Source organism: Cyanidioschyzon merolae, chromosome 14 (genome assembly GCF_000091205.1).
Source record: "Cyanidioschyzon merolae strain 10D DNA, chromosome 14, complete genome".
Classification (NCBI taxonomy): Eukaryota; Rhodophyta; class Bangiophyceae; order Cyanidiales; family Cyanidiaceae; genus Cyanidioschyzon; species Cyanidioschyzon merolae.
The window spans coordinates 1-23987 of record NC_010140.1 but is presented as its reverse complement, the minus strand read 5'-3'; the positions used below and the strand labels follow the sequence as shown (position 1 = coordinate 23987).

General features: G+C 57.3%; 6 protein-coding genes and 2 non-coding genes across 8 annotated transcripts, besides 3 other annotated features; 3 read left to right on the top strand and 5 right to left on the bottom strand.

Moving 5' to 3' along the window:
* Window positions 1–951: part of a sequence feature (repetitive element) that runs on past the window's edge.
* A 678-nt stretch (window positions 952–1629) lies between these two features.
* On the top strand, window positions 1630–2436 carry CYME_CMN009C (hypothetical protein; the record flags this gene model as incomplete). The annotated part of the gene is made up of 1 exon (XM_005537136.1): window positions 1630–2436. One exon carries the CDS (start codon window positions 1630–1632, stop codon window positions 2434–2436), a length of 807 nt encoding a protein of 268 aa, XP_005537193.1.
* Window positions 2416–3158: a sequence feature (repetitive element).
* Window positions 3159–3789: 631 nt separating this feature from the next.
* CYME_CMN007T lies at window positions 3790–5327 on the bottom strand. The gene has a single exon (XR_002461462.1). It is a non-coding gene; the product is annotated as a hypothetical transcript (transcript).
* Window positions 5328–5837: 510 nt separating this feature from the next.
* CYME_CMN005T lies at window positions 5838–9796 on the top strand. The gene has a single exon (XR_002461461.1). It is a non-coding gene; the product is annotated as a hypothetical transcript (transcript).
* On the bottom strand, window positions 7226–8356 carry CYME_CMN006C (dTDP-glucose 4,6-dehydratase; the record flags this gene model as incomplete). Its single annotated transcript, XM_005537135.1, has 1 exon — window positions 7226–8356. The coding sequence occupies one exon, from the start codon at window positions 8354–8356 to the stop codon at window positions 7226–7228; it is 1131 nt and encodes a 376-aa protein (XP_005537192.1).
* CYME_CMN004C (similar to dTDP-4-dehydrorhamnose reductase) lies at window positions 9567–10802 on the bottom strand (the record flags this gene model as incomplete). The annotated part of the gene is made up of 1 exon (XM_005537134.1): window positions 9567–10802. One exon carries the CDS (start codon window positions 10800–10802, stop codon window positions 9567–9569), a length of 1236 nt encoding a protein of 411 aa, XP_005537191.1.
* Window positions 10803–11146: 344 nt separating this feature from the next.
* Window positions 11147–12442, bottom strand: CYME_CMN003C (similar to high-affinity iron permease; the record flags this gene model as incomplete). The annotated part of the gene is made up of 1 exon (XM_005537133.1): window positions 11147–12442. The coding sequence occupies one exon, from the start codon at window positions 12440–12442 to the stop codon at window positions 11147–11149; it is 1296 nt and encodes a 431-aa protein (XP_005537190.1).
* Window positions 12443–16447: 4005 nt separating this feature from the next.
* Window positions 16448–16963, top strand: CYME_CMN002C (hypothetical protein; the record flags this gene model as incomplete). Its single annotated transcript, XM_005537132.1, has 1 exon — window positions 16448–16963. The coding sequence occupies one exon, from the start codon at window positions 16448–16450 to the stop codon at window positions 16961–16963; it is 516 nt and encodes a 171-aa protein (XP_005537189.1).
* Window positions 16964–18459: 1496 nt separating this feature from the next.
* CYME_CMN001C (similar to dolichyl-phosphate-mannose:protein mannosyltransferase) lies at window positions 18460–20157 on the bottom strand (the record flags this gene model as incomplete). The annotated part of the gene is made up of 1 exon (XM_005537131.1): window positions 18460–20157. One exon carries the CDS (start codon window positions 20155–20157, stop codon window positions 18460–18462), a length of 1698 nt encoding a protein of 565 aa, XP_005537188.1.
* A 476-nt stretch (window positions 20158–20633) lies between these two features.
* Window positions 20634–23231: a sequence feature (repetitive element).
* Between the last annotated feature and the right edge of the window lie 756 nt (window positions 23232–23987).

Below are 23987 nucleotides of genomic sequence, written 5' to 3'. Positions count from 1 at the left end.
CAGAGGGCGTCGGCTCGAGGCGTGGTTCACCCGCCGTAGAATCGGGTCTCGTCGTCTCTTTGTGCTCGGACAGTCTGCGGATGGAGGCTTGCCTTCGCTGCACGACACGCTGGAGACACTTGGTTGTTAGGATATATCCTAGGAGATGCCTCTCTCCTTCGTGACCATGCATGGAATGCGTTGTTGTCGGTTGGCAATGCGGGTTTGTGCTTGACACCCAACAGTTGGTAGGCGCGGAAAGCGCACTGAGCCCGTGTGCGCATCCGATTCGCTGGACCTTTCGCGTGGAACGTCGATTTAGACGCAGCCTCCACGGGGTGTGTGAGCGCACATGCCACCAGCGCCTCCCGCATTCCAGTCGTTCATTGAGTGCTTGCCGCAGCGCTGGCGTAGAATCAGAAGTACGTTAGTCAAGGTCGATTCGAATGCGACCCTTATATTACCCGACGCTTTAACCTCCCCTCAACCACTGGGAACAGTCTGCAAACCACCCTTTCAGTGGCTACGTATCCGCTGCCCAAACACATAGGCGGGCAAGTCGCTTACTCCAGCTTCGACCGCGAACATACCGCCAGCCGTCTTCCAAAGTATCCGCCGAGACTGTTTCCAAAGTTTAGGCAGGTACCCATGGTAGGAGGTACTCCTGAGCCCGAGTTCGAGGATGGGTCCAAGATTTGTGCACGAACCTGCAGCGTTGTTTCGGGAGCAGCGGATAACTACTCAAAATTCTCGTCAATATAATCTGCTGCCACTGCCTCCGCCCCTCCGTTCGTTGCGGTCAAGGTCCGTGTCGTGGGCTTGCTTCGTCGTCGCCCAAGCACCCCGGTTTAACCCACTTTCAGAGCTTCTTCGGAAAAACTAGACCCCATGGGCGCGCGTGGTGTGTGGGTCTTTAAGATAGTTGTTCTTTCATAAATAGTTTGCGACTAGTCTGTTTTGTTGTTTTTTTTTTTGTTTTTTTCCGCACGACGATTTCTCTTTTTTGGTTACGAAGAACGTTCCATAGACCACGGCCGTGCGATCATGGCGGCGTTTCATTGGCTGCGGATGGAACCGCCTCCGCGTCGTTGCACCATTCGATTCGAAACGTAGGGCATACGCGACGCCCGTTCCCGTCGGATGGGGACGCGTCCCCGCGCCGGTGCGGGTACCGCCCCGGGGATCTGGGCACCCAGACCCCGCGAACGGGGACGCACGAGCAGTCCCCTCGAGCGGCCCCGCGAAATCAACAGACGACCATCGATGCGTAATACGTGGCGTAAATCAGGTATGCAACCGATCGAAAGGATACCAAGTTACGACGGCGACGGTTTATTCACTGACGCCTTCTCCAGACCTTGGCGTTTTCCTGCTTCAATCCAGTTTAGACAGGGCGTTAGAGTTTTCACGGAGGGAACCTCGTCTATTCGGACCAGTCTGCTCTCTTTTTGGAGGGACAGGTCAAGATCCAGCGTTTTCCTGGCGTGTTGTGTTTGGGAGTGCGGAGCGCTTTCTGCTTGTGCAGTGGACGAAAGCGGCTTTTGGTTGTCTCGTCACTTTGGACGCTACTGGAGAATAGAAGTCACTCGCTGTCTTCTATAGCTAGGAAACGCACTTATGTGATTTCATATACCACTTAATAGGCCAATCATGCAGTCGAATATGCAACGATTATGGAATATTTTTGCTCTCGGGCTTGTGCTGTTCCTTCTTGCGAGACTTTCGCAGACGCTTTTAACAACAACCGTGAGGGACGGTGAAGCTGAGGCTTTAATACGTTCCACTGCTCGCCATGAGCTATGGGATGATTGTTCTTCGTTCAGACGCATAAAGGGTTCTTGGGCGCGGGGATGGCGAAGTGTCGTTTGCCATGGGGAAACTTGCGCTCGCTGCCGTGTGACGGACAGAGAACTGGTGAGCGTCGACGGGGAATCTGACAGCTGCGGCATTTCAGGAGTATGCGTTAGCCCATCCTCCGAACTCGAGCGACGGTCTCAAATACCGGGGAAGAAAGTAGCGGGACACGGGGAAGTGTTGCGTTTCTCGAACGTTCCAACGCACTGGAAAAGAATGGACTGTGTCCACGGTTCGCTGAAAGGCAACAGCATTCCCGTTAACGTAGAAAACGGGAAATATTGTATTTTACCCGATGGACAGGGGTTCAACGTGTTATCGCCTGCCGCGGAAATCGAGCGGAGTGAAAGTCCTGCGGAAAGAGCCGCGGACGAACTGGGATCTCATGAAGGTACTTATTCAAGCCAGCCTGCAAGGCAGGTAGTGAAACCATGCAATCCCGAAAGAGGGAGACTGGTAATGAAAGCTTCGGGAGCTACCAAGACTCTAGGCTTGAAACGGCTCAAAAAAGGCGATCCACATATAACTGCCGGGCTTGTTAGCAACAATCGCAGAGTAGCGTCAGCCACAGCCTCAGCATCACTGCCTCCGCGTCAGCATTAGCATCTGCGTCGGTCTCGGTCACATCTAGCCAATATGCAAGTGCGTCTGTGAGCGCGTCCGTTTCTTTCTCCAGTTCTTTGAGTGCATCTGCTTCTTCTAGTGTGTCTGTTTCGAGTACTACAACCGGCAATCCTGTACATCTGATACTGAATGAGGCGTTTTTCACGGGTGTTGCCTCTGAGTCTGCGTTGGCTGACGCGCTTCGCCATGCCATGGAGGTACTCTTCGGTATTACTCCACTGAGTTTTATTGTGAATAGTACGCGTGAGATCACTAAGTCAAGTATTCGTGAGTCGGACTTCAGGTTGGACGCAGACGAGTTTGTAAGTTGCATTGGCAGTGCGCAATCTCTGATACTTTATAATACGACGAGCGTCTGGGATGCCGATGGTTCAACGGCTTTGCAGATCGCATCGGAACTTCGCGAAGCGTTGAAAAATGGCACACTCAGCGCTGAACTATCCAAGTTTTACGGCTCTCCAGTCTGTGTAGCGCCGAATGGAACAGTAACTATAGCCGGATTGGTCACTTCGAGCTCGAGTCCGCTCCCTGTCTGGGTGATCGTTATCATAGTGGTGCTTGGAACTCTATTACTGTCTAGTTGCTGTGCGCTTCTTGTATTCGCGGTGCGTCGTCGGAAACGACGACATGCCGCGGAGAGCGAAGCGCAAGAGGATCAGACAGACGCTGAAACGGCCGACACCGGAATAGATGACTTCGGTTTGTAGTATTTATTTACCTATTCGTAAATTGTACATTGACTGACGTAATCTCAACGTACTCTGCCTGCGAGCCAGAGCTCAATATAACATAAGAATTATCTCCAGTTGAGAGCATTCCCTTCAGAATCCAAGATTCTTTGTGCGCGCGGGTTTGGACGACGTCGATTGCCACGGTCACAGAGTACTTGACCCGTGTCCGACAACAATGAGACTTTGAATTGCTCGTTCTGTTGTTGCTTTTCGATCCGTTTTCCAATTTCTACCTATACGGTTTACGCAACGCATGCACCACAATATTTGATTGCAGATTCGTTGGTAGAAAGAGGTTCCTCCGGGGTCGGTTTGGTGCGTCACTTTCGAATCTTTCCCACCGAAATCCGTTGAATCTGCAGAATCATGATTATCGCGGATCTTCGGACGACGGTCTACAAAGCTAACCTCACAATTATCCAATTCCTCAACACAAGGGTACATAATTCTGGTCTCCTTAGATGTTGTCTGCAAATCAGACGCATTCTTCAAGTTTTTGATTTTTATGCAGAAAGAACTCCTTATTGCAAAAATCCGTGCAGTTTGATTGACAAAGAATAGGACTTCCATGTCGTATATTAGCGCAAAATTCACCAGCTCATTCCGAAAGCTTGTTTAACCTTTTATGATACAAAACAGATCTCGTTCGAAGAACGATACCTTTTCGCCGAGGGGCAACACGCGAAACGGCATTCCACAGAAGCATCATTATTCTCGCGGGATTGGCTTCCAGAGGCTCTCGTCTTTTCATTCAGCTCGGCGAAGAATACTGGAATCGGACTCGAGTACTCACAGCGACGGCCACGTGTGGGGCGTTTATTGCCGATTTGCACGAAAGGAATATGGGCAGATTGAAATTCCTGTACATTTTCTCAAACTTGAATTGCCTTCCGGTACTTGTTTGATCACAGAAAAGACCCCGATCGAAGGCTTCTATCCGAAGAAAATAAAAAAACAGAGGAAAGTCCTGCTAGATAACCAAAGCTCTTCTTCGTGTGTCAACCGCGATTGAGCACGTCATGCGGGGCCTTGAAGAACAGATTCATGGAAGTGAATGCACGTTTCTATCCCTGAAGTCGTCCTCGTTACGAGCTGGTGCTCGATGGTGATAGCGCTGTCACTGAAATTGCCGTGCGGGTTGGTGCTCGTTTCGTAGGCTTCGTATATTTGTGGATCGCCGAGTTCCGGCGAAACGTGAAGAATAAAGATGACCGAAGCATAAATCGTAAATATTATATATACTTCTTGTTCATCAAACAAGCCACAGCACGCTCATGTGCACCAGCTACGCCTTGGGATGTATCCCGTCGGAGTACCAAAGATATTCTGCAGCATCTCGGAAAAAGGTGCACTCCGCTCCCACCAAGGGGCGCCATTCCCTGACAGAACGCCTTCAAGCACAGTTTCATTGGGTGGGCGCCCTAGCTTGCGATACGTTGCGCTCAGCGCTACTCTGGGACAGAGATAACAGACAGGTACCCTGGATTTTACTTGCTCCGACTCCATATGCAGGAGCCTATGGAAATCGAAAGACTCGCGTACTCAAAACCGACAATGAGGGGGAAGAAAGCGAAGCGGTTGCAGAACGAGCCTCAAAGCTTGATATTGATAGAGGTGAAAAGCGCATCGAAGTTTAGCATGCTCGCTAGAACCAGATGAACTTGTTTTCTAGCATAGATGGGGCCATGCTAGAATGATTAGAATTCGGACGTCAAGTCACCGTCCGTTTGAGTGAGCCGCTCAGCAGATGTGTGATACCCCCCGGGATCAACACATGCTAGCCATGGGCGCTCTGCACGTGACGCTGCGACGCTTGGGTTGCATGGCCCTCGCGCGTTCTCCTCTCGGCCTCCTGGGCTGGTGCGATGTGTGCGCGCTGGACGAGCCTGTCCATTCGAAACGCGCCTCGAGCTCACGAGTGTCGACCCTATGCCCAGCCTATCGCCACGCTCACCGCTTGAAGCGCGTTCTGACGCTTCCGGGCGCGTTCGTGCACCAGCTGCTGGAGACAGCAGCAGCCGCGGTGACGACACAAAACCCGGCTGCGGAGCCTGCGCTAACGCAGATACGCAGCACCCTCGAGCCGTTCTGGCACCTGCTGAAACGCAACCTGCGCGCCGCAGCATGGAATGACGAGCAGCTCCTGGCGTTTATCGACGACGTGCTGGCGATCTACACATGCCAAGCAGCGATGGCACGTCATTGGCGCACGCAGCTGGCAGAGGTCATCGGCATCGCAGCGGATCGCGTGTCCACTGATGCGGCGATTGCGTGCTGGTGCCGATGCGTGCGCGACGACGTGCCGCATTGCCGCCTCTGTGGGCACGATCACTTGACACGATGCTGGCTGCCGGCGCTCGTTGCCTTGATTTGGGTGATTCCACCACGAGGGCGCTCGCGTTGGCTTCAAAAGTGTCTATGTGCGCGTCTCCTGGAGAGCTGGGTATCGCGTCGTACTGAATTGCAGGTTGAGGCACTGGAGTCTGCAGTTGCCCGCATCGATGATGGTGCGTCCGAGGCGGATGCAGGGCACGCGTCGGTTATGCTACTTGCACGTGTCGCTGGCGCGCTGTGCCTGCCACGCTATGAGGCCGGCCGCACGTCGGGACGCGCTTCCGATGCGAGTGATCTAGAGTGGATGGTGGATGCGATGCACTTGCTCCTGCTGGATTGGAATGTCGTTCCCGACATTGCCGCGGCGATACATTCGATGCGTCGGCATGTCTTGCAACAGCTTCGCACGGTGCTTGCTGCTTGGACGCAGGTTGCGCGTACGGTGCCGGAGCCGCGGGGTTACCGGCTGCGTACGCAGCTGCACCTGCTTCGTCGGCAGCTCTGCGATGAGCCCGTGGATGTGTTTGGGAGCGGTACGGTTCCCTGATAGTTCCCAATTCTCTAGCCGAGTACTGTGAACGCCACGAAAACGAACACGGTGACGACGGCGATGACGATGAGACTCAGCGAAATTCCCAGGATAGCACTGATAAAGAGCCAAAGGACGCGCAGGACGGCGAGAGCGACGAGCACCACGCCTGCCCAGAGGATCAGTTGCTCCCAGAACGTCCGCGACGGGTCGCTTGTGTAAACGCCCTTGGCAGGCTGCGCAGGCGCGTCGCGCAGGACGCGTCGGAGTGCCGGCGATATAAAGTGCCGCTCATCTGACTCTGGGAGCAGCACACTGTCGAGGTAGTCATCGTCCAAGGGCGGTGGGTCCGCGGGGGCACCACGCGCCCGCGCGACGGCGCTCCTAAGCAGGTTGGGCACGTTGCCGGGGGAGAGGCGCTCGAGGCTTCGCCTCAGTCGGCCGAGCAACCAGCGCTGTAGCGCATTCAGCCGCAGCGACCGCTCACCAGGTCGTACACGCACTGTCTGGGTCGGCTGGTCGCCACTGGACGGTGACGCTGGCGACGGCTCTGACACAGCACAGCGTGCCGGTGTGCGGCTAGTTCTTGACGCCGAATGCTTCACCCGCCGCACCCGTAACAACGCGCTTCCAGACGCAAACTCGACGAAAGCATACCTCTGCAAACCGCGTGGCATGGGACATAGGCGTCTTGCAGGTTATTGGAGCACAGCCTCAGTACACGTTTATGCAACAGAAGCGCGTCGAGCGCAGAGCGTATCGGTGCAACCGACGCCGCCCAGAGCTCGCTGTACCTGCCGCGCGCGAACCTGTGCTGCGTCAACTGCCCTGCTGCTGTCGTGTGTTGTAACATACGCTCTGCAACCGGCACAAGATCATGAGGTCGCAAGCCCACGACCCTCGGTCGATAGAGTATGCGCGCTTTCGTCGGTGCGCATCGCTTCAGATGCGTCCTGTGTTGCAGGCGACACGAAAGCGCCTCGTATTACAGACTTGTCGAGAGAGGCGCACCTGAGACACGCTTGGAACCGTCATACATGTACAAAAGGCGCATCCGCTGGCGATCCTATGCCACGCTGCTCTGCGGATCGCCGTCTGCGATGCACAGACCAGCGGCAGTGTCGCTCGAATTCTCGCCTGCCGCATGCTCAATGCGTACGCGATGAATGCCGTCCTAGTGCTTCTCCTCGGTGAGACTCGGATGCGGTACGAGGCCACTGAGATAATTCGGCCAGCGCTTCAGGTTATTCGGATCACAGTACCAGGTCTTGGTTCGGCGCAGGCCCTCTTCCCAGGACACCTGCGGCCTCCAGCCAAGCGCATGCAGCTTCGACGAGTCGATCCTGTAGCGCATATCGTTGAGGGTGCGATCTTTGACAAACTCGATGTGGCGGTTCGCCTCGGCAGACAGGCCGAAGAGATCGATAATGTCGTGCACAACGTCAATGTTGCGTTTCTCGATCTCAGAGCCTACATTGTAGACCTCATCGGTCTCGCCACAATGCAGGATGGTGTCAAAGGCGCTCGCCGCGTCCTCGACGTACAAAAAGTTGCGTGCATGCTCACCAGAGCCGTGTACAAAGCAGGGCCGGCGTTGCGCCAGCAGACAGATACTCTTGGGAATGAGCTTGTCGGGGAACTGGTGCGGCCCGTACACGTTGTTGCCGCGTGTGATGATCACCGGCAATCCGAACGACTTGACGTAGCCGCGGCAAATGAATTCGGCGGCGGCCTTGCTACATGCGTACGGGTTCGTGGGTGCCAGGATCGATGACTCTGTCTCCATGTTGCTCTCGCCGCCGTACACCTCATCGGTGCTGACGTGAATGAAGCGCCGCACTTTGCCGTACTGGCGTGCGCACTCCAGGAGGACGTGCGTTCCCAGCACGTTGTTCTCCGTAAACAGGATCGAGGACGTGAACGAGTTGTCGACGTGCGTGCACGCCGCAAAGTGGAGCACTGTATCGATGCACTCCTCCTGGAGCACGTAGAGCACCAGGTCATGCGAGCGGATATCGCCGCGAATAAACTTGAAGTTTGGTCGGTTTGCCACCTGCGCGAGGTTGCTCAGCGACGAGCAGTAGTCGAGCTTGTCCAGTACCGTCACGCGGTAATGGGGATATCGACTCACGAGCCGTTCGACAACGTGCGAGGCAATAAAGCCGGCACCGCCAGTCACAAGGATATTCCGCGGCACGAAGCGCAGACGGTCGCCGTAGACGACCAGCGCGTCCGAGTTCCCGTCGGGCTGTCCACCGGTTACCGACTTGGCACCGTTCGAAAGCGCCGTGCTCTGCGAGGACATTTATTTTGCCAACGTGCGCCTTTCGACTCGGACACACACAACCACACGCACCGGCTACTTCCGCGCTCTGCCTGCACAGGCGGTAACGCCACGATCGTGGCGCGCGTTTCTGTTTCAACAGGATCCATCTCTAGCGAGACACGTGTCCCAGGTATGCGACCGATGATGGCGGCAGCAGCGTCGCCACCGCGCACGCATCGCTGATGCGGCGGGCGGCGATTGCGCGCGCACTCTGTGGATCGCGCGCTTCCATCATGGTGTAGGGCAGAAGGATCAACACAGAGGCTGGCGGCATGAATCCAAGGAGATATGTGTGCATCATTCGCGCTGTGGGCAGCAGCGCGATAGCGACCGACAGTGATGTTGCTGGCAGGTACGGAGTGTGGGCGCTTTCGGGGATCTGTTGAAACTCGCCTTGCCACTAGGACTTGTTTGTGTGTTCGTTCCTGTGTTCGCGCACGTGAATCCGCTCCACTATGCAATTCATGAGCGCTGTCTCGAGCGTGTCGGCCTTGACGGACTCTGCTTATGTGGCAGCATCGACAGCACGTTCCCATCGCTCAGACATCCCAGCCAGAGCGTGGCGAGAACGCTGTGTTCCCATGCTGCAGCGTGCGCGCGTGCACATATTCGCGCAGTGCTCACCAGCATTCACACGTTTTTACGTATGGAAGCATGCACGAATGCAGTAATGCACGTATGCACGTATCGAGTCCCTTGGATCCCTGTAATCCTGACCGCTGCTAGCAGGCAGTCGTCCAGCCAATGCCTGCAGGCCCCTGGATGCTGCATTCGAAGGCACACATGAACGCCAGGAACAAATGCCTGCGCCACTTTGATGTACTCTCTTCAGAAGCTTGCGTCATTTACACGGATCACTATTAGAAGGGCGCTGCAGTTGGATCATCCCGGTATCCGATTTCGCCTGTAGCGGATGCCACAGCGGAGCTAGCCTATCGGAGCAAGTCTTTCCAGAACGCCTCGCAGTCAGCCTTGAGGTCCGCGTCGAAAGGTGCCTTACACGGCAATAAGTGCCCTGGTGCCAATGACGCTTCCGTTCCTTTCGCCCAGTGCAGGATTGTGCTAGCGCGCCTGCAGTCGCAGTCGCTTCCCTGCACGCAAAGCGAGTCGTCCCTGGGAGCGCACGCCATCGACCCGTCACTCGGTGCGTAACCGTTTTGCCGCAAAGTACGCCACCTGCGGTGCTATACTAGGGCGCAGCCAGCGGCTTGACACCCTTCGCCTGCATGCGCCGAAAGACCTCCTCCATGGCGGCGTGGACCTCGCGGATCTGGGCACCGGGATTGTCCCGCAGCAGTTTGCGGACGTCGAGCTCGCAGTTGGAGCGGCCGGCCTTGAGGATTTTTGCCTGCTCCTCGAGCGTAAAGTTCTTCCATTGGAACTTTGGATCGATATATTTTCTGTAAAGCTCCAGGACCTCGTTATGCGAGATGCTACCCGGATTGGTAAAGTTGTACACGCCCGTAAGGCCGCGCTCGCTCATATCCAGTGCCACTAGCAGCAGCTCCGTCAAAACCGTCATGCTGTTGGGGATATTCACAACCTTTTCGTAGCGTGCGATTTTCGTGACAAAGCTGCGCGGCGACAGGTCGTCGCTCACGGGCATGCGCAGTCGCAGGATGAGCACATTGTCAAAAGCGCTGCGCAGCAGCTCCTCCACCATGGCCTTGGTGCGACTGTAGTAGCTACCGAAAAAGTTCGGCGGATCGTCCTCCGTGAAGGGTCTGCCGCCCTCAGCCGTCGGCCGGTGCTCGCCGTCGTCGTAGTGGTATAGACAGCCGGTAGCAAAGTTGGTGAGGTGGATCCCGCGCGACGCGCAGCAGTCCGCCAGGTTCAGCACGCCCAGTACGTTACTGCGGACGGTCTCGCGCCGGTGGTCCTCGCACCAGTCGACGTTCGGACGCCCAGTGACCCCAGCACAGTTCAGGACCCGCTGTGGGCGCAGCGCGTCCAGTTCGCGCTCACAGGCCTCGCGCTGCTCGAGACGGAAGCTCGCAAACGCGTACCGCTCACCGCGCTGCTCAAGTAGCTCTGCAACCATGTTGGCGATCCAACCGGTGCGTCCGACTATCAGAAAACGAACTTGAGCGATCTCGTCTGGCATACTTGAAGCGACCTGTTGGCACTCGTGTCCACGCTGCGGGAAGTTCTGGATATCACTTGAGTGCACCCTCCTACTTGCAGGCGAAACAGTACTGCCCCAGGTTTCCCGCGCATGGCGTGTCTCGGGTATTTGATCGGGGCGCGCCCCAGGCGTTTCGTCGGGCAATCGTGCAGGGCGCTGGAGCCGCTGCGCTGCTTGATGAGAGCGTCTCGACTCCTGCATGCTGAGATATTGTGTGCTCGAGGAGCCGTTGTCTTTCAGGATAGCGAGAAACGGGATACGCATTGCACGAGCGTTCTTTACTGTACGGTAGCAGTGCATGCTAGACGAGTCATCGGTATGCGGTACAGCGGTGCGCAAAGTATTCGACGTGAACTTGTCTATGATCGCACCAGAGCAGCGCTCGACGCATGATCCATTCGCTGGTACGCAACGCTGTGGCAACCAGGGGCGCGTTCTTGGCAAAGCACCATAGCGCCACGGAGTGGGTGTCAGGTGATGCCGACGCTATCACCATGCGAACGGCTCCGCGACGGGTAACCACAGGCGCTGTCATTCTCTTTGAATCGGCAAGTGCGATACGTCGCGTTGCACATGGATTGCGCTCGCTGTTATGAGTACCGCCTAGTCGTCGGCGGTGACCTGGTGCCGCGCTGCGCCCTGATTCAATCCGCCAGCATCCGTCTCGCCGAGATCTCGATCTGCGACGCGTGCTGCGGAGGCTGCGTCGAATCGAGCGCTTCCCAGGTAAGCTCATCGATCGAGGAGTCATCGAGCGGCGTGGATTTCCCGCCTTCCAGATCCGAGGATGTATTCGCCTGTTTGGCGAGAGCCGCTGGCGCTTGTCCAGCACGCTGCATCGCCAGCGCTGAACGCTTCCACTCGTAGAAGCCGACCAGGCCCTGTCCGAGGCAGAACAGCATCGTGAAGCATATCGACACGGTAAGCACCGCGAGCGCGTGGAAGCTGTTATCGTCCCGTGTCTTTGCGATCCAGTCCGGGGAGAAGATGACGAACCAATAGTAGAAATCGGAGATAGAGCAGTACTGCGACGCGCCAATCTGCGGCGAGCAGATCGCCTGTGCAACCTGCAGCGCCAGCGCCAGGCACGCTACCAGCACGAGGCCTATCCAGCAGGAGCCCTGGAGGGCGAAACGCGCACGCGGCGGTAGCGCTGCATGGGGTGCGCTGGCGGCACCTACACCGATGATCGCCAGCACCAGAGTCAGGCACGTCACCAGGATGCCGTTCCATGTCGGGCTGCGAGCGGCGACGACGAGCCCCACCACGGCAGCTACCGCCAGGAACGCAGTCGATACGAGGTACCCGGTGTGCATTTGGCAGAGTTTGCGCTCCAGGGTGCGTCGCTCAACGATGATCCAGAGCACGCCAGCCAGGGTCCAGTAACCGAAGTAGACGACAGTGGAGACGAAGGTCGGCGCATCCACGTATCCGAAGAGCTCGTGCAGCAGGTTGAAGAACTCGTTCCCGTCGTCCGCGCAGCAGGCCTCGGTGGACCAGAGCGCGGCATTCCACCACGGCCGCTGCGTGGATGGAATCGACTCGTCCTCGTTGCCGTTGCGCGTGAATGCCCCGAACAGGTTCGCTTTCTGGAGGTCCAGGAAGGCCGTCGACAGGAAGCCCGCAGCGAATGCGATCAGCAGCAGCGACGAGAGCGCGAAGAAGAGGCGCAGATCGAAGGCGAGCGCCCCGCGGTAGATTGCCCAGGCGACGACCAGCGCAACGGCCACGCCGACGGCTGCGGCGATGGGAATCGAGCTCCACGAGACACCGCCCGTGATTCCGAACAGGAATACGATGAGCTCGACGCCCTCACGCAGCACGGACGTGAAGACGAGCAGCGCAACGCCCCATCGGCCGCGCCTCGACAGCGCCCGCGCTATCCCGCCCTCGAGGTCGCGGCGCATGTGCGCGGCCGTGTTGAGCATCCAGAAGATCATCCACGTGATGAGCACTACCGCCACCAGTCGGACAATGGCCTCGAAGAGCAGCTCAGTGAGACCCGTATACAGCTTCTGGCCGCGCGTCCAGAAAACGATGCCGAATGCGATTCCAATGACGATGAGCACACCGACGCCGGCTGCAACGCCCAGCCAGACGTCTCTGAGGTAGCGCTCATTCTTGGTGCGCCGCAGTTATGCCAGACAGATCGAGACCACGATGCAGGCCTCGAGGATCTCGCGAAACGTAATGATAAAGCCTGCCAGTGAGAAGAGCTGTACCATGATAAAGCAAGGACTAGCACGGTCGGGGATGGTATGCAAAAGCCCGTGAGAGTACTTTAAGAACACCGAGTGTGTTCTTTTGCAGAAAACGACCTAACGTGAGTCTCTACGCCTACGTGCCTCTGCAACGGGCAAGAATGAGCGGGAGAACAAGTTGGCGGGTTCCACGACGCTACGACTACCGCTACTGCTGCTGCTGCTCGTGCTGCTTCCTCCGATATTGATGGCGCACGCGCATGCTGCACGCCAGCCGCCAATCGGCACTGGACTGGCACGGGATCGGCACGGGATCGGCACGGGATCGGCACGGGATCGGCACGGGATCGGCACGGGGCGTGCATGCCGGCCTGCTGGCAGCGAGTTTCAGATGAATAGCTGCGCACTCATTGATGGATGCGCTGCTTGATACGACAGAGACATGCCAGGCAGGTGGTTTCGCAGTACACCAGGTGCGTTCGATGGCGACGGAACGCCAGCGTCATGCACGGTGCGATTCCTGTGGTGGACGATCCTGCCAAGCCGTGCAGGGCAATATTCCGACAAAGCGATTCCACAGGGGTCAATGTGCTCGCTGATGCTTTCATGCCACATCGCTGGTAACAGCACATTGATTTCGTGGTTGTTCGCTGTACTGCTCATACATTCGCGTATCGAACAGAGCGTATCGGTGAACGAGACCGGTTCACGTGGTACAATTGGATTTCCTTTCGGGGTGCTTTCGGGATGTGTGCATACGGAAGCAACGCACTGGACACGTGTACTATGTGCGTGCGCTGGCAATCACTCGCGCTTCTCTGTGATGCGCATGGATGCGAGAGGCACCGGACACGCACACGCTGCGTCTACGAGAGCCTCGGGGGCAGCATGTCGCTGTGATACACACCAGGGACCTGGACGGAGCGCTCTGGTATCGGGAATCTGCAGCCGCTTGACCGCTGCGCTATGCTCGCCGTCAGGTGTCATGCACGGCTCGTCATACAGCTTCGCCAAGTCTTGCGCTGCAACGTGCGGGCATCAGTGCAACGGCACACAGGGGGGCCCGAGACGCGCCCCATGAGTGAACTGCGCCCTTCGTGGGTTGCAGTCACCAGTGGCGGCGCCAGCGCCTCCCAGCTCGATGCCCGGAGCGGCATTCAGAGCGCCTGACCTCGTTCGTGCGCGGCGTGTGTCGCCTCTACTAGTACTTCTGAACGTTTCGTATCGGTGCAAGCTGCTGCACCGTCTAGCGTGTACTTCATTGTCGGTGGAGTAGCTTTTATTATCAGTTTCGGTCTTGGTGCCACTGCCGCCGTTTTAGTGCGGCGTCCATGACCGGACAAGCCGTGAGCGCTACACCGGCTTTCGCGTGGCTGACTGTCGAGCCTTGCTGCTCGGAGNGAGTGTGACTTTGGTGTGCGGGACGGCCGTGTTTCAAGCTTGGAACGCCAGATGGACGAACTTCCAGAGCAGGTACTGGTGGAGTTCCGCGCAGGTCGCGCGTACCTGGACAGTGGTTTGGTGCACTCGGACGGCCGCAAGGGCTGCGTCCGTGTCGTGCGAGCCGCGGACGGCCTCGTGCACTTCCAGTGGCTCGACCGCGCAACCCGTGCAATCGAGGAGGACCTGATCGTGTTCCCCGGCGACGCGAACTGGCGGCGCGTGCACGCCTGCCGGACTGGTAGAATGTTCGTCTTGGGCTTTGCGTCGTCGGATCTACAGCTGTTCTTTTGGCTGCAAGAGCCTCGCTGCGACGCGGACGTGCGGCTGGCACAGCGGCTGCGCAACGCGCTCGAGTGTCGTCCCCTGGACGACCCTGCTGGCTTGGATCACGCAGATGAGGTGCGGCTCAGCGACGCAGAGTCCCGACCTGGGCCAGGCCTCAGCTCGCAGGTACCTGACGGCGCGACGCGTCCGTCGTCCGCCGCGCTTGGGCAGTCGCTCGTAGACGCGCTGCAGCGTCTGGGGGCCAGCGCTGCTTCCGATGCTGTGCATGCTGCGGATGACGCAAGTCGACAGCCGCAGGCGCGCGCCGATGATACGCCTGACCTCGGGGCGCTTCTGCGCTGGGGCCCCGCGCTGGAGCGGCTTCTCCGCGAGCCGGGCCTCGGACCTGCATCCGCTGCCCTGTGCCGCGAGTACCTGCCATCCAGCATCGACCTGGAGAGCGTGCTGCAATCTGCCGCGTTTCGGCAGCAGCTGGAGGCGCTTTCGACTGCGCTGAGACGCAGCCGCGGCGATGCTGGTCCCCTGTTCGCAGCGTTTGGCATCGAGCCACCACCAGCGGGCGACTGGCGGCACGATCTGGAGGCGCTGCTAGAGGCGCTGCGCCTTCGCGCTGAGGAGTCTGCGCGCAGTCGTTCTGAGGGCCCAGCGCCAGAATCACGGCATGGTGGTGGTAGATAAACTCGAGTGGGCGAGCTCGGGTTACCTGGAATAGAAACTCAAGTTTTATGCAGAGTAAACTGTATAGATACGTGCCATTGCCTATAATAATGCGGATATCCCATAGACTCGCACCTGGAGCATCGTGCTATCCTCTATAAAACTGCTGAAAGTGGATAGAATCTTCTGCGCTGACTCGTGGAGGCACGCATCAATCGACTGATCGTTGCGAGACTGTACAGCCTGCACTTGTGTGATTGCTCACAGATCAGTATCGGCGAGCGTGCGGTTTGCGACTGTCCTTGTCGGGACAGGCGGCCGCTACGGGTCGTGTGCCTTGCGCGGACGCCCTCGGATGCGACGCTCTGTGCTGGCGGTGAGCGCAACAGTGTGCAGCACTTGCACTTGCGCAGGCGGGCTGCACAACGAGCAGCTGCAACTGAGCAGCACGAGTCGCGTATCGGCTAGCGAATGCGTCACGCTGGACCCGGCCGACCTGGGTGGCGCTGCAGCCTCTGATTCGTGATCAGGGTGTGGGCGCTTTATTCACATAGAATATGCTCCGGTTCGGCGGTGAATGCCGACGCTGCTCGTATCCGCTGGTAGAAGTGCATGCACGATGCGTGTGCAGTGTGCAGGGTATCTACCGGTGCATCTGTGTGCGCAGCAGGATTCAGAAGCAGAACGTTCCGCAGATTCTATGAGGCACCTTGTTGCTGGAATGACAGAATGGTGTACGCGACATTGCCCAATGATGCAGCATTCCATTGGATTTGGCGGCAGTTGGCTAGGCAGCCTCTAGCAGCGCCACACGTCACTGTATCCACACACACGCGCGATGCGTGCTCCCATGACACTACTGCGGCATGTGAATTGCGTTTCGCGGAGATGCAAGGCAGCCCTTATAAAGGCTCGCTGCGATCGACGCACCTGTAACCGAAGCATCCACGGCGACGGCGTTGATGTTGACTGCGGCACCAACGATTGCGTTCCGCACATGCAAACAGATGCGAATCAGCGCTAGACACTGATCTGTGCTTTACACAGCCGTTGCCCATCCGCATACGAACACGCACGCGCCTATGCCTGCGCATGCATCTATCTATGGATACACCCCGTAGACTACGGGTACGGGCGCTGAACTTGGAAACATCACCCAAGTGCATGGATCGCAGTATGCATGCATGCGTGCGTGCATGCGTGCATGCGCTCCGTGCAGCGCGTCGCCAACGCGTGCTGCGCTACGCCCGCAGATCGACAACAGGCCCAGAATAGGACACTGCCGTGAAGCGTGTGCAGCGGTGCCGGTGCCGGTGCCAGTGCCAGTGCCGATACCGATACCGTGCTGAGGCCTCTGTTATGGCAGCGCCAACGAGCTGCTCGGCCGGCAAGGGTCGGGAAGCGAGTGCGTCCTGTTGCCTCGGGGTACTGCCCGTGGACGTGGCCTTTGTGCAACTGCATGCTTTCTCTGTAGTTGGCGAGAGGCTCGCTTCGGGTGCCGAACGAACGCCGCTGTCGCAGGTGCTGCCTCGGCGCTGGACACCGCTGCACCCGGCGAGCCTGCAAGATCGCAAACGAGCGTGGGTGCTCGGGCAAGTCCTGCAGAGACACCGGAGCTCGAGTGCTCTGCAAGGGTCCCGTGTTGGGCGCCCGCAGGCTGCGATTGTGCAGCTGCGGGCGTCGCTTGACCGCAGCGCACTGGCAGGTATGTCCTTGGCTCAAGCGGGCTTCCTCGTGATAGGCGCACGTGAGCCGGTCCTCCTGGACGTGGGCCCACTGCACCAGGTTGACGTCACTATGTTGCTGACGGGTGTAGCGACGGTTGGCGGTGTTCTCGTAGGACTCTTGATCGCGTTCATTATCTCTCGGCAGTGATGTCGCTGCACTGCGGCTGCACTGCTGGCGCTGCCCGCTGCGGTCTGTGCGATCCGCGCAGCATACGTTTGAACGGCAGAGGGCTTAGAACATTCGTTTGGCGTCTATTGCCGTGCATCACGCTTTGTATGCGTTTGCGTATGGATTCTGGGCGCACTCGGCGCCTGCGCATCTCTGGAATTGATAGGATTTAGAATGCTTTCCACTAGACGGGAATTGCCGACTGCGGGATTGTTGCATCATTCGAATACGTATGCCGCACGGCCGCACGCATTGCAGGTGACGCTCAACGGGGAACACGGCTGCCGCCTCCAGGTGCCGGCACCCATGGCGTGTCGGCCCTGGCCGCAGACGCCATCCAGCTCCGGAGTGAGGGCATCGTCGATGTCAATGCCGGGTCCGGGCGGAGTCTATGTGCGTTACCCTTGAGCGCACGGCGCTGTAACGGAATCAGATTGCGCGTACTGGACAGCATAGCCGGAGGTGGCGCGGTCATATCGAATCAGCCAAGAACGTGGGTGCACGAGCAGGTGGCGGTGTGCTAGAAGCGGAGCGATGCCGAGTCGTCTATAGGTGCAGTGGTTTGGATGGCGGGCCGATGGACGCGAAGCCACGGAGCCACCTGGTATCGCAGTGCGAATCGGCCCCGACGTGCGCGGACACCTAGATGGCGCTGGCATGGACGGCACTCCCGTGCATTCACCGAGCGCATCAGCTGCTACAGCATGGCTAGAAGCGATTGCTCATCCGAATGCGGAGGAGCGCGCGCGATGCATCTTGCGGATGGTGCTATATCCGAGACACCAATGCACGGACACCGCCCCTTTATGACGAAAAACGCGTTCGGTGGCGTTGCACACCAGTCGTGGCGCACTGAGCCCTGCTGATGAGCATACAGTAGCGTCCATTCTCAGCGAGCGACTCTAGCGTCACGCTTGCACCCCGCTGTGGCCCCCCATACGGGCGACAGCTGCCAGTCAGTAAAGTCCACGCATCCAGTCGCCAAGAGATTCGAGTTCACAAACTAATCTATGACGCAAGCCTCTTCACCTCAGTCGAGACTGTGCGCTCTATTGCGTGCGCTGAGCACGCTCCCAGTGCCGACGTGCTCGACAGTACGCCACTTTGCTGCCTACAAGTCCTAGGAAATGCGTTTTCCAGGCCTGCGTCTAGTGGATGTCTTTGGAAGAACAACACGTATGCGTTCCCAGCGGTTACATGCACAACCAGGCGTCACAAACAAGGATCGTTCGAGGCACGCACGTCACAAATGCACTTGGAGCATGCACACATGCGCATCCCCAGCGGATTCGATCACATGGAGGCGTCAAGGGTGTCGATGCACGCATCGAGGTGCGTGCCCGTGACACGCATGGGCGCGCGCGATGCGTGCGCCTCGGTTAATTTCCCGCTGGCAACGCCGCTGCGCACTCGAGGCGCTCCTTCGAGGGCACGCTGCTGAGCTGTGTCGCCTGCATATTCCCATAACGTCGTTTTCAGTGCCATCCCTTGTTGTCGCCTACGCTGGACGTGTACTTGATCCAGCGCATGGCCTCATGGTCGTCGGCGGTGAGCGCGATGTGTCCATAGACCCAGGCGCGGAAGTACCAGAAGCACCAGAAGACAACGATCCAGACGATACCGGCGAGCGGCAGCTGCAGCACCGACGGTAGCGCCGGCAGATCGAGGACCGCGTGCGCAAAAAGCAGCTCCGCGAACAACAGCGACGGCAGGTAGTGGTAGATAAACGTACTTCGCTGGATCGGCATGTACGGGAGAATGCCGAGCGCATAGCCAAGCAGAAGGAATGTTGCCAGCCGCAGGTAGCGCTCCCATGCGTCCGTGCTCGTTCCACGCTTTTTCCGCTGGCGAATCAGGCGCAGCAAGAACGGCATTGCCGCCACTGTACCAAGCACCGCTGCCAAGCACATCCAGAACAGCAGCGGATTCCCGATCAGATAGATCTGCATGGCGTGATGCGGGCGCAGCGGTCGCCCGTCAGCATCCAACGTACCCTCCTGCCAGCGATTCCAGTAAAGGAGGCCACGGCCTACGTATGGCCATGTGTGCCAGCGCGCTTGCCACTGGTGCTCATCGAGGATGCGCGCGTTCGCCAGCAGCATCTCCTTGTTGAGCTGCCAGACGAGCTTGAGGAAAGGCGGCTTTCGGGCCTGCGGGTCGTAGCCGTCGCGACCAATGAGGGTCCGCTGGAACTCGGCGCTCATAAAGTCACCGCCTGGTCCATTATAGATCAGAATCCGAAAGTGCGGGTACCAGAGCGCCACGTACAAGAGCAGGGCTGTTGCGGCGACGATCGCGCAGGTGCTCCACTCGAGCGGCTCGGCGGCGAGCGCAGCGCCGGCAACCGACTCGAGGCCGAAGAGGCCGGGCACCACGAGCGTGGTCCACTTCACTGAGAGCGCTGCACCGCTCGCGAGGCCGGCGCGCACAGCAGCCCAGCGTCGAGCGCGGCTCGCTGGAGGCGTGCGCCACAGCCGCACGAACGCATCGATGCATAGCGCAGCGTAGAAGATGAGCTGCGAGTCCGTGAGGATATGGCGCGCCTCGATCAGGTTCAGCATGTCGAAGAGCAGAAACACGCCCACACTAGTGGCTGCGATCCGCGACATACCCATCCCGCGGGCGATGCGGAAGCCTAGCGGAGGCAGGAGCGCCCCGAAGACGCCAGCGCACGCGCGCATCGCATAGTACCGGCTGTCTGGTGGGTAGACCTTGTCGACGTACCAGTCGCGATTCGGGACGTCACCAGCGAGTTTCGCGACTGCGGCCAGCGTGAGCTTCGCCAGAGGCGGGTGGATATCAAAGAAGTAGGTGCGGTTGAGGTAGTGGTGTGCGAACGACGCAAAGTGAACCTCATCGAAGACGCATTCGGGTGGCCAGCGGATCCGGTAGAGGCGCGTCCACAGTCCAAGCAGCACGAGCGCACCCGTGAGCCAGGCGTCCGGGTTCGCGCGTACGTGCGCAGTCGAGCGCAGCACTAGTCGTTCGAGTGGTGATGCCTGTTGTTTCTGCGGGTCAGCGCCCGGGTGCTCATGCTGTGGTGTGTCCTCTTTGGTGCGGCCCTGATGCATGACGTCCAAGTCTGCCGCCTGCACACGCTCAGCTGACGGCGACGAGGCGGGTAGCGAAGCGGCGGTGGCGTCCGCGGCTCTTCGCTTGACAGCAGGCGCCATTTTAGGTCCGTGGGAGTACGGCCGGCCCGGGAATCACCAAAGTGTCCCGCCTCGGGGGTCACCAGGGGCAGCGGTTAGGCGTGTACAGTCGACTGCGGACAGGCCGCTGTCAAAGGCAGGCGCTCGACGCTGCCGCTGCTGCTCCGCGCTTGATTGAAGAAGGTAAACTACTCGCCGACTAGCTAGCTCTTTGAACGTTTGACGTGCTTGACAGTGCGTACGCTCCGACGGCGATACTGCGCGTGCAGGCACAGGAGGTAATAGCTGCCTGGACCTGAATGCACTTCGAGTGCCGGGATCACAGCGCAAGATGACCTGCTCGTTCTCGGCGGGTACGCACCGGCTCGTACACCAGCAACTGCAGCGTTTCCCGAGACCCGGTCGTGTGCCTGGGCGTCGCTCCTGTGGCAACTGGTGCAGTGCTTTGGAACCGCTCGGCTACTGTTCGGCTACTGTTCGGAAACGTCTGGTGCTCACCGACGACGAGTCCGAGCGTCCAGGCCACCACCGCCTTTTACACTCGAACGACGCCAGCGGTGTACAGTATTGGCGAGAAGCCCGCCCTAGCATAAAGTCTCCCATTGCTATGCAGACGCCCCCCGTCTTTTTGGACCGGCCACCTACACTGCTTCCAATCTTGTCTCATATAGTTCGAGTTTGAGAGGTTGTCCAACAAAGTTCTCTCATGTCGACTCTGGAGGTATTTTCTCCAGCACCGCACTTCTTCTGAAATTGAGTGCGGCATCAAAGGCACGATTTACAAACCCCATCCGTTTCTTGCCCTCATTCGTTATACTTGCTATTGCAAGTAGTCCAGGAACTTTCGCCCTTCTTTCCATTAGCAGTTCCGTCAGCGGTCCGTACTTTGCTAATTCCCCAGGGCTGCGATGACACTTTTCCATCTCCACTCTCTGAAGTATACAGCCCAGCGCATGGTGTGTACACAATGTTCGGAACCCATCTACAGGGATTGTAAGAAAACGCCGTGCACACACATTGTATGTCCTCGTCGACGAAGCTGGCGTAGTCCGCTTTTTGGAGCCCAGCTCCATGCCCCATAGGCTACTATGAGCCACTGACTCTCATTCTCCTGGAGGCGTTCAATGCATTGAAAAAGTTCGCGAATGAACGCTTCCTACCACAGTAAGGACTCATAGGTAGACTAGCCCACCGGGGCCTTTTACACTTCTTCTACAGCGAATCCCAGTGGACAAAACGAACCTCCATGAATTCTCGAAAAGCCTGAGAGTCCGCTCGTCGGCTCGTCAACTCGCCCATAACCTCCAGATACTCTTTCACTCCTGCATTTAAAGTCTCAATTATCTTCCCCGGATTCATGATTCCCGCTTCTCGGTAGTACCTCGATCTCGAGAACCTGAAAAAGACGCATGTCTTTCTGACGTAAGCTACATTCAGTAAAATCTTCCGAACGCTTGGGTACAGCGATGGTAATCACGTCAGTATTCCAGGAGTAAAGGCCGACGACGAAGTCGTTCTCGTGTAGACGATACGTCCGGTGGCCTTTCGTCTTGTTTTCGTGCTTTGGCAAGGGCGGTAACGGAGACGGGATAGGACGAAGTGCCTGCAACCGCTGAAAGTGAACCAATATGTATACCCCGTCGTCATCGATGGCCCCCGTGAATACCTTCTTTTGGCCGGTATCGGACGCTTGCAATCGAAGTTATTCTTCCAGTAGGTGTCCCGGGCTTCGCCAGTGACCTCTTTGTTGCTTCTATCGGGCACTGGATAAATCTCTTTCTTGACGGCGTAAAGAAATCTAGAGTCGATATTCACAAAATGTGACTTGAACTCGCATAACCGGACGAAAAATAAACCGCAACAGGAGAAGCTCTTCAGTGCCATTTCTCCAGCAATTCATTATATCCATACTCAGCTCCATTTCGGCCTTGCGTTCGAGTTCTCGGTCCAAAAGCATGGAGTAGGACATGAGGAGGGTGTAACAAATCTCTTCGTCTTTACTCATATCTGAAAATAATTCTCATGGGTTGACAAGCCCCAAGACCGGACGATGCTTTAAACTAGTGGCGCGGATAAGAGAAGCGTCATTCGTTAACCAGCATGATATGACCTTGTCGACGGATATGGTCTCCTGTTCATGCTGGCGATCGTTCCTGATAATATCGATGATTCGCCGCATCCCTTCGCGAAACGGGCCCGCGTAGAGGGCAAAGGGGGCGCCATTCATGGAAAAGATGACGGTTAAGAATTTTTGGTTCCTCGCGTTCGTGAGGCAACCCATTGCCCTGTATTCGTAAATATCTGCGTCACCCCTGTGTCCAGCACCGTTGTCGCGGAATTTCTCGTAAATTTTGAGGTAGGCATCCGCCCGCTCTCTTCTCATTGATGCTTCCCTATTCGGAGAAATCAGGTGGTTGATAGAATTCTCTTTGAAAAACTATTCCGGAAATACCACTTTTGCGATGTGCGTTACGTCGCGATGCTGCTCGATCTGCAAATGCGTCCCTCCTAAAAAAGATTTACAAGCATTCCTGGAGTGCGAATCGACGCGGTTTCTAATAGCGTCTTGAAACAATCAGTCGTACGGGTCATAGATATGTTGAAGAATATAGGATTCCACCACCATCTCGTCGCACAGACGTCACTATGGCAGCCTTCGATGTAAGGCCTCACCATGTTGCTTCTTCTACTTTCCTGACCGTCTTCGCTAGACACTATGTCGCGTTTCCTTCTGACATCCGGCAACACCGGCCACCCAAAACCCACTACCTCCAATTACAAATGTCTGACATTTTTTAAGTGAACAACTCATCGGACGCCTCTGCCTTGAACGCGAAAATCAGTAGAATACACATACTGAAAGTTAGAAACGCCATTGAATCCAAAGCAATACTTTGATACAATTCGATCGCAAATGCAGGCGGCCCCGAAAGAGCAGTCGCTCCAGAACAGGTCAATACCGCGTTTCCCATGATCGGCAACAGGAACGTGGAGTGAAGTGGCGGACAGAGTTCGCAATGCGTTAGCAGGGCGCACGATATGGAAAGTACAAAAAAAATAATATACACGAACGGAATAGCAAGTACTAACGCCACCTACTGTAGACGGTATAAGGAAGAAGTCTTTGCGTATGGTCAAGCACTGAAATTTTGGCGGAGGGTCGGCAAGCAGCGAGACTCTCGCAACCTCTAATCCGAGAGACCATACAGTAGCGAGTGATGTGACGCACCTTAGCACCTCCTCTGCAAAAGTAGAGATTCTGAACCAGGAGTGGGTATATTGCGCTAAAGAGTCACCTAGATTGCGGTATACAAATGGTATAGCGCTTACCGCTACCGCAGGCAAAAGGTCTGCAAGAACAACTTGAAGGCTCCCTAGAAAATAAACGTCCTTGAACCTATGTTGCATGAAGCACACCATTTCCAACGCAATCCGTGGTACGCCAGCGCTGCTCTCTTTCCAAACTGCATCCGCAGCAGCGACGGATACGCCACTGCGAATGCACATGGCAGGTACGCGACGCAGGGTTCAATATCCGAACCGATCAGCACAGCCGAGATAAAGCAAATGCGAGGAAGGGAAAGAAACTGGTCAGCGGGATGGACGATTTCCCGAAACCAGTATCGATACAGCAATTTCGCCGGTCTTACCAGTGGGCAAGTCCGCAAGACCAAAAAAATCATAGCGCCAGATATAATTCCCTATTGGCTCTAGTTTGCTAGATGGAAAGAATGACATATGCATAGGAGCTCAGACCGTACCACCGAAGGAAAATCCCTAACGAGTCTGGATTGAAAGACGTCAAAATCACAGACGCTTTCGAGCTGGGATCATCGCTGTAATGGGGGGGG